At 37.3% G+C, this 9,550-nt stretch overlaps 1 protein-coding gene across 1 annotated transcript; it reads left to right on the top strand.

The window, feature by feature from the left end:
• Positions 1–1,397: 1,397 nt before the first annotated feature.
• On the top strand, positions 1,398–9,338 carry tm6sf2a (transmembrane 6 superfamily member 2a). The gene is made up of 10 exons (XM_026925125.3): positions 1,398–1,653; positions 2,925–3,028; positions 3,629–3,726; positions 3,812–3,915; positions 4,072–4,154; positions 4,343–4,467; positions 4,651–4,752; positions 5,175–5,267; positions 5,564–5,683; positions 6,080–9,338. The coding sequence occupies exons 1-10, from the start codon at positions 1,562–1,564 to the stop codon at positions 6,287–6,289; spliced, it is 1,131 nt and encodes a 376-aa protein (XP_026780926.1). The 5' UTR covers positions 1,398–1,561; the 3' UTR covers positions 6,290–9,338.
• The last annotated feature ends 212 nt before the right edge of the window (positions 9,339–9,550 follow it).

Raw genomic sequence — 9,550 nt, 5'->3', positions numbered from 1 at the left:
ACATAAACTATTAAAATGTGCTTTCATTTAACAAAAAAGTATGATCATTGAAATGTTGAAGCTTTCTCTATGGAGACTTAACTTTTGTTGTATACACTATCACAATATTATATTTCCAGTGAATCCAATCTAGACCTATGCACATGTCTTTCTAGCAGTTTATATGTATATATACCTTTATTTATACCTTTGGGTGAACCTCAGTGAGCTAACATATGATGAATTGAACAAAGGAAACTGTTATATACTTGCTCATGATCACTACCACCACTATGATAATATGATAATGCATCAGTAATTTATAAGTACCAGTGCACTACGGTTGTTATTATCAATGAAAACTACAAAAAATAAATAAATAAATAAAATAAAAGAACTGGAGTCTCATCCAGGGTGTATTCCAGATTCGAGCCCAGTGTTCCTAGGATAGGCCCCAGATCCATCCCGAGCCTGACCAGGATAAAGCAGTTACTGACTGAATGAATGATATAAAAGGACACACCAAAATAAAACAGAAAAATGACAATTATATAAAAGAAAAGTGAGGCAATATTCCAAGTTAGAGAATTCTAAAGCTGTTCAAATGATACCAAAGAGACTGAAGGCAGTTATCAAGGCATTAAAGAATATCATATGCATCATCATAGGCATCTATATCATATTCAAAAATGAGATGTAATGTTTTGGACTGTTATTGTGTTTTCTTTTGTTTTGTTTTTATCATTATTAATGTCTTGTCATTGTCTGTGTAAAGCTTCCCTGCATGTTCTCCCTGTGTCTGTGTGGGGTTCCTCCTGGTTCCCCAGTTTCCTCCCACCTCCCATGCCGATCCGTGCACTGGCTATGCTAATTGCCCAAAGATATAAATGTGTGGGTGTGAATTTATGTGTATGGTGGCCTGCATTCGGCTGGAATCCCATCCTGTTCCCAGGATAAGTTCAGGATCCACCGTGGGTAAAGCAGTTACTGTAACTGAATTAACAAATGAATAACTATCTGTCTTATTAAATAAATAAATAAATAAATTCTGGTCTGGAGTGTGCAAACTTTGTGCAATCAACTGTACTGACACAGAATTACACCCCTGACATAATGCTATTGTCATCATGCTAGTGCTTTCAGTGATTCTGCTTAAATGTTTACATTTTATTTTGATTTATAAGTTACATTTTAAGCTTATGTGTCAGTGTGCAGCACCATAAGCCTTTTAAATAAAGACACGGCCCATGGCAAAACACTCACTTCCTGAGTCTTGTCCTTCTAAGGCTTTCTAACGCCCCCTAATGGAAATGAGAGATAAATACACCACTTTATTATCAATACCACGTATTGACTGCTCTTCCTCAGTTCATGGACTTTGACACAGAGCCCTATATTACCCTCAACTGCAACCTGTATGAAATCAGTGTGCTGGCAGCAAGACACAGCTGCATTTCACCTCCTGATACTGCCTTTAGGAACAGTCTGCATGAATTTCTTTTTTTTTTTTTTTTAAATATTTCCCTTTATCTCTCACTCTCACTTAATTTCACTTAATTTTTATTCTTCTACTGGAGAGAAGATGGCTTTTCCAAAGGAGCTCCTTACTTTTATTTTATCTCTGACAGCACCGCTTGTACTTTATACAGCAAACAACATTTCTGCTTTGCAAAAGTAAGTTCTGGACTTTATTTATTTATTTTTTTAATGCAATGAATTCTCAAATGTGATTGGTCAGAAGGTGTTGATTCATTTTCTGTAACAGCAGTTTTGACAGTAGTTCCAACTGCAAGCTTTATTTTAATGCACTTATCATAATACTTTATCGTTTCCATAGTAACAAACACAGGGACATGTATGTCAGAGGCACTACTTAGTATAATGTATAACGTTGATTATGGTGAAGAATTCTGTAAGGAGAAGTTTATTTAATACTTATGGAAGGAGTCTTCAGTGTCAGTGCTTCGTAACAGTTTTCTGCCACAGAAAAATCTTCAGGAAAATACAGGGTTGTATTCTGGTAGGCTGGTGACATGACGTATTCATCAATAAGTTAAAAGTGTGATCATTGGCAAATTGTTGCGGTATAAGAGGAATAAAACACTGGGGTGTGCTGCTACAGAAAAATAATCAACTTCAGGGTGTTAACGACTGAGTGGTGTGATGTTGCCCAATGCGAAGCGAGGTTAACAGTAACCCTGCTTTGCATTGGGCAACATCACACCACTTAGTCGCTGATTGGGCAACATCACACCACTCAGTCGATGATTATTTTTAACAGTATGCCCCAAAGCATTTTATTCTGGCCACTTTGCTACATAAATCTCTGTCTACGTTATTCAGAACTTCACTGACCAATTAAGGTGTTTCATAAAGGTTCTCACTAATAAAAGCAAGCAAGGTAAAAGTGCTATAAAAGAATCTATGTCAAAGCCTGTTTATTTATTTATTTATTTGTAGATATTGATTGGTATGTACTGCTATAACTGTTCTGAAAGTAGTTATATAATTAGACTGAATGGGTTTAAATTAGTGCCAATCACACCAGTGGCTTTCTTTAAGGCAATTGTTCATTTTCTAATCTAAAGCTTGATAATATTAAAACACAAAAATAATGTCAATCGAAAAATAACTGTGATATAAATAAAACTGGGAAAAATTTAGAATACACAAATGTAACTAGTTTGTGGTTTATGTGGTTTGTTTTAATTTGGAAAGTTTACGGATAATAATTCTAACGCATGCAATAAATATGCATGATGAAACATATTGCATTTGCTTGATTAATGAATCTGTGCTGCAGTCATAAGGTGGTCTGTGATTTTATTCCACACTGAAAGGGCTCTCTGGAAACCCTGTGTTAGAGCTCAAAATAGATCCATGGTTACACATTTGTGGTCTGGGCTTCATCTTTAACTTTAACTGTACTCATTGTTTTCTTTTAGGCCACTGGTTATACTGGGATTTGAAGTAGCTATTCTTGCTGCAGTTTTCATCGTGGCATATCTGTGTGTTCGAAAAGAAAAATCTGTGGACTTCCTGTTTTATGGTAAGACTGGTGTATGCAGAGCTGTTAGGTAAAGAGTTTACATTATATTTCTGCTCAGATAATACCCCAGGGTTTTTGTATGTATAGTGGAAGGGCATGTTAAAAGCCAGAGAAAGAAGTTTAAGCCTGTCTTTAATCCTTGAGCAAGCCTCAGTGGATAAAACCCACCTCTGAAACAACACAGCAATCAGTCAGCAGCTGGGCCTCACAGCTCCCTCCGGTTTTCTCCTCCCTCACTCTGTTTTCCTGTCACTCCTAATTTTCACCCCTATGCCTCCACCCTCACCCTGCTGCTAGGTCTGATGTGGCTATTCTTAAACATCGGGAGATGCCCTTTTCAGCACTGTGGTTATGTGCCAAAGGAAAGGCAGGTCTGTTTGTCAGTGATAGAGATCCAGCTTCACCTACATAGCCACGGGCCATCATAAACTCACAGTCGGGGAGAAATCAATAGCTGGAGTGGAAAGGAAAGTGAAAGAGTGATGGAGTGAACACTGTAGAGGGAAGCATGGGCTGATGAAGAGGGAGTCAGAGAAAGAAACACAGAGCTGTGGGGCTAACTGTGATCATTTTTCCTGCTATGTTTTATCTTTGTTTCAGTATTCGTTGTGTTTTCTTTCACCTCCATCGCTGACCTTACGTGTGCTCTTGAGCTGGATGGATGTATCAAAGGCTTCATTGATTTCTACATTAACAAGGTTAATGTAAAACACATAGACACACATACACATCTTAAGAATTTGAAACAAAACACAATTCAAACACCCTCTTTTTCTGGTACAGGGTGAACCCTATTTGAACACGGCACATTGCATCATGAAGAACTACTGGAATGGAGGGGTGCACTTTGTTTTGCTCCTCGCCATCATCCACCGCATGTGGAAAGGGTGAATACTGCACCTTTATTAAAAACATTTCATTTCAAAATGTCATGAATGTTTCAGATATATGCTATGAAAGCTCTCCATACTGTGTTTCATTAAAATGGTTAGCATGCCTATGGCACCAATATGCTATAAACGTTTCTCCCACTTTCTCGATAGGAAGCCATATCGGAGTTTGGCTCTTCTATGGGCCGGTTCCATGGTAGCCACTCAGATCGTCTTTATTCCAAGCATTGTCATAGGTAAGACAACTGAGCTCTTCCTGATCCATAGTAGCATTGCTGTTCAATTTCAGTGAAACCACAGACTTAAAACACTTAAATGAATGCAGCAGCAATTAAGTGTGTGTGTAATTGTTTGCCCCACATCATTCTTATGATGCTGTTATCAGTAAAATATAGCTACAATTGCTTGAATTATTTTTCTGCAGGTAAACATGCTAAGAACATCTATCCAGCATTTTGGCTCAACCTCTTTTTCCTGATGCTGCTCTTATGGACAGCAGTGAAGCTTTTTAATAAGCCAAGAGAGCTGCCAATCATTCCAGCAGACAAGGTGAGGTTCCTGATGAAAAAAAGACAAATTCAGCTATACATTTATCACGTAATATTTATGCATACAAAATAATGTGTACGGTGTATTGTGTGTACTGTATAGTGTATGGAGTATAGCGTATAGTGTATAGTATATAGTGTATAGGGAGCATGTGTGTTTAAAGGTGTTTGGATGTTTCTGCAGGTTGCAGCAGAACAGAAGAAAAGACTTCTGTCTCGCCCCAAAGACCTCTTGCTCACACTCACTGCGCTTGGAGCCATGGCCTTCACTGTGTTTAGAGGATTTGTATGTCTTTTTCTCCTTTTTTTTCTTGTTTTTTCTTAATCCTTCACTGTATTCTTCCCTTCTTCACTCTCTTAAAGTTATATTTTAGCCTGAAACAACATATTATATATATATATATATATATATATATATATATATATATATATATATATATACATGTGTGTGTGTTATATATATATATACATGTGTGTGTATATGTATATACATATATATATATATATATATATATAGAGAGAGAGAGAGAGAGAGATAGAGAGATAGAGAGAGTCATTATCGTTATCATCTGACACGTCATCATTATCATACTTTAACATACTGACACTCTCATTATTGAATCTGGTTTTGGTTAAGGGTTAAATATTCCTTTAATTCCTTCATTAAGTGAAGCTGTAGCTAATCCGGTGTTATGGAATGTCTTACAGGTTGTTCTTGAGTGCACACTGGACATGTGTTTCACCTACATTTACCAGTACGAGCCCTACATGAAGGACAGTGTGGCCTTCCCTAAGGTCATGGTATGTGCTGGTCTACATTCTGATATTTATTATAGGATATTTATTAATGAGCCTATTTACATTTACTTCTACAGCATTTGGTAGACGCTCTTCTCCAGAGTGCATTGTAATCTCAGTTAAAAAACAGATTCTCATGATACTACAAATAAGTCAGGATCTAAGAGGACTATTGCTCAAGCTAAAACCCTGTTTGGTCAACAATTTAGAGCATTCAAAACACAACTGTGGCCAAAGTGCTGTGCTTCAGCCCACAAGAACCTGTCTTAGATGAATGGTAATCTTCTGTCCCATTGTAGATGTTGGTGTTCCTCTTCTATGCTTTGCCCTTGCTATCCCTGTTAGTCTACGGGCTGACTGTTCCGGGATGCACTTGGATGCTGGACTGGACTTTGTTCCTCGCAGGGGCCATAGCTCAGGTAAATAAATGTCATGTGTTTTGATGAACAGCCATGCCATCCATAATAACATTAATGTAATAATAATAATAATGGCCTAAGCATTGGCTATGTTTTTGCCAGTTCCAAATTTAAAAATGCACATGTTGGAGATAAATGCAGAGTAAAGCCAGAGCAAATAAATTATTTTTGATTCTGGACTTATTCCTTTTTTTAAATGGCCTCAAAAGATGTTTCTTTGCATCTAACACTTTTGGGAGGCCATTTCACAGTTTCAGTGGTATCTCCAAAAGCCCATGTGTTGTGATACAAGACAGGCTAAAAAATAACTAAGATATGAAAATCATGATTGTTTAATATTCTGTATATCAGACAATATGGTGATTAAATGCATCATGTTTTGGTCTGCACCTGCAGATGCAGTGGACGTACATCGGTGCATCCGTGCACTCACGGACACCCTTCACCTATCGCATCCCTAAAGAGGAGTGGAGGCTAGTCGTGACCCTCAACCTTGTGTATTTGGCTGTCCCTGTCCTGCTGGCTGCACGCTGCTACATAGATCCAGCCTTCTTCATGAAGCCGGTGCCTCCGGGACAAGCAGACAACGACAAAAAGCGCAAGTAGATGCATAAAACCCAAGCAAAGCAAAGGTCTTATGACCATACAAACTTAAACACATAGGTGAGACAGGAACTGAGACTCCTGATTGTGTCTGGAATCTGGAGCACCCAGTGGTGGACTTCACCTCTTCTCCTCTCCTGAATGACCCTTGTCTCTGCTGTGTGGATTATAATCAGCTCCACTGTTCTAGAGCTTATCTCTGCTCGACGAATGAGTCATTTGATGCAATCCAGACTGCAACTCTGGACTCTGACACACACGTTTCTGCCAACACAACACTGACTGTAGAATTACTTCATACAGTGTCTCTTTGAGGCCTGATTTCAAAGTAATGTTTATCTGCAAAGGTATCTGCAAAGATCTGACAGTTAAATCCTCTGCTCCTAATGAGCCATTGTGATGTACAAGAAATGTGATTGTCTCTCACAGTGTTTTGTTATCTGTAGACGGTTTTCTTTCTAATTATCTTTGTTAGGATTTTTTTTTATCACTGTTGCTTGTTTTTGTTTTGGAGGATTTTTGTCAACTAGCTTATTATGAGGATGAAACTGATCTTTAATATTAAAAAAAGAAGAAACAAATGAGAACATTTTTAAAGAAGCACACCAGCAGTTCTTATTGAGTGCATGTTCCCTGATATGAATCTGTAGTCTTGGGAAATGCACTGTTTATTATACTCATGGAGGGAGGCGCAGGTTGCAAAACATGCTGTAATATGTAAGAGGTTTTATTGATTAGATTTCCTTTGCGTGTATGCAAGCTCATTTTGCTCGTCCGGCCAAACCTTCTGCCTCTTGGCTCTGTGCTTTATAAATGACATCATGCAAGCCGTAGAGTTTCAACAATCCTATACCTGGCCTAGTGAACTCTGACCCCACTGTTTCACAAAGATAACTAGGGAATGACTGAGGGGTTTTGTAAGAAAGTTGTTAATCAGAAGCCGTTACAGGTCTCCGTTTGTGACCTTTGGCAGACATAGTGACTAACAAAGAAGTTTTGGTAACACTATATTTTATGGAACACATATAACCGCTTAATGACGGTCATGTTATTTGTTTAATGAAACTCAAATTGGACACTTGTAAAATGTTTGCTACATAACGAGACATTTGTTAAATAAAAATGAGTAATAATTGCTTTATTAGTTGCAATAATTCTCAGTAAACATTCATGAAAACCTTGTTATATAGATTATTATGCATGATTTAATAACCTTAATAACAGGGTTGCCAGGGTCACGTTTTTTCATCAAATTGGCCTAGTCAAAAAATACTCTGCAACTCTAAGTGTCTTGTTTTATAGCAAATAATCAGAATTAAAAAAAAAAATCTAATACATTTCTGCAAAAAGTGAAGACAGCGTGTCTATGATGTACAAAACCATGTCTATTGTAAGATATATTGCAAAGATTGTGAGAGGGAAAGGGGGATTATGGAGTGGTTAATATCAGAAATGCGTGCACACCACGGTGAGCCTGTTTTCCATGCAAAGACTGAGAAAAAGCGAAAAAAATTGTCCTTATTTTCCAGTGCCAGGATTTTTTGGGCTCGTTTCAGGTCTTTTGTATGGTTTTGTTGGCTGGAAATTTTGCTGAAACCAGGCAACATGAAATGACATTACCTCTTCTATGTGTGTCTTGCCCATGGCAATGGGGAACATGCCTGCTGTACTGAACACTTTGAAGAATGGTATGTCTAAAACCGCTCAAAACGAGCTGCTAGACCGTATCATGGATGACTGTATGTTGTCAACTCTCAACTGCCTATTACAGGATTACTCTAAAAATGCACTAGATTATAGACTAGTAGACTATAGCATAACTATAGTAGACTATAGCATAACCAACTGTGATAGCTTCTTAGCTTAATTTTGTTTGAGGCTACGTTGTTATTAATGCCGTCCTGCCCGAACAAAAGCTATGGTCATGAGCCACTGCTGCAATACATCTTGTTATGAATGAATACATAGTGAGTAAACCTTATACAAGCAACTAATCTGAGGTTTCTTAAGCAAAAAAAACCTCAACCTTAATTAACCTTTTACATGTGTTCCTTAAAATAGTGTTACTGATTTGTTTTTTGTTTTTTTGTATGAATGGAAATTAAGAATTTTGTGTAATGCAATAATTAAACAAGTGTTGATTTCAAATTAAACATGTGCTAAGAAAGCCCTAACCCCTAAGAAAGCATATTTTCTTATTATATATACTCCAATCAGATTTTCTTGGATGGAGTCGGGGTGCAGAGGACAACCCCAGTCATTCAGAAACGAGATGTCTTTCAGATTGCTTCATTACAATATCAAAGGCTACACATTTACTGAATTACAGCAAAAGAAAGAAAAAGCTTCCCCTCCCTTTGTATTACCAAAGTGGCACCCTATGGTGTGGGAGGTTACTGTGGCAACACAGGCTGAGATGTAATTGGCCAAGGATGACTGGATTATCAATAGCATGCTAATTAGTTGGAAAAGGTACACTCTTTACACTCTTTAGCGAAGAGGTACCCCAGATTAAGATTCTCTGTCAAATTCTCTGACAAATAACTGGACTAGTGGACTAGTGTCCCTTTTTCCTTAGTCCCCTTCCTGCACTCCTGTAATAATAATAATAATAATAATAATAATAATAATAATAATAATAATTTTTAATTTATAGGCATTTTCTGTTAGCTTTTTAAAATATAAAATATATAACATCAAAATATAATAAAATAATATATTTAATCCAAAAATTATATATGAAAAAAAAAAAAAACTTAGACAATATGCACAAAAATACAGGGACATTGTATAGTTGTATTAAAGTTTTTTAATAAGTCATGCAATAGCACCCTTGAAGTGATCAGCACCCTTACAATTAATATTTTGACCCCTGGCCTGAAGATGGAGGAATCTTGGTCCACTCATCCATGCAGAATATTTTAAGCTAAGGTCTTCAGTAGGGTTCAAATTCCAGAGACTGAGATGGTCATTGCAAAACATTTCTGTGTTAATTTAAAGTATGTTTGGCTCATCTATGCTCTATCTACAGAGACGTCTGAACCTCCTGGCAGAAACAACCAGGGTTTTCAATCTTCACAAGAGCCCCTGAGCCACCAGCCACAAAACAGCCCCAAATCATTAAATAATAATAATCCTCCACCATATTTCACAGTGGCTATCAATGCATTTCCCTGTATGCAGTCCCCATTCGTTGGCAAACATGTCATGCTGATGGTGTGACCAAAAAGCTCGATATTTGTTTCATCTGAAAACGATACACAG

Source organism: Pangasianodon hypophthalmus, chromosome 21 (genome assembly GCF_027358585.1).
Source record: "Pangasianodon hypophthalmus isolate fPanHyp1 chromosome 21, fPanHyp1.pri, whole genome shotgun sequence".
In the NCBI taxonomy this organism is placed as follows: domain Eukaryota; kingdom Metazoa; phylum Chordata; class Actinopteri; order Siluriformes; family Pangasiidae; genus Pangasianodon; species Pangasianodon hypophthalmus.
The sequence above is the reverse complement of the archived record's forward strand: the minus strand, read 5'-3'. Positions and strand labels throughout refer to the sequence as shown.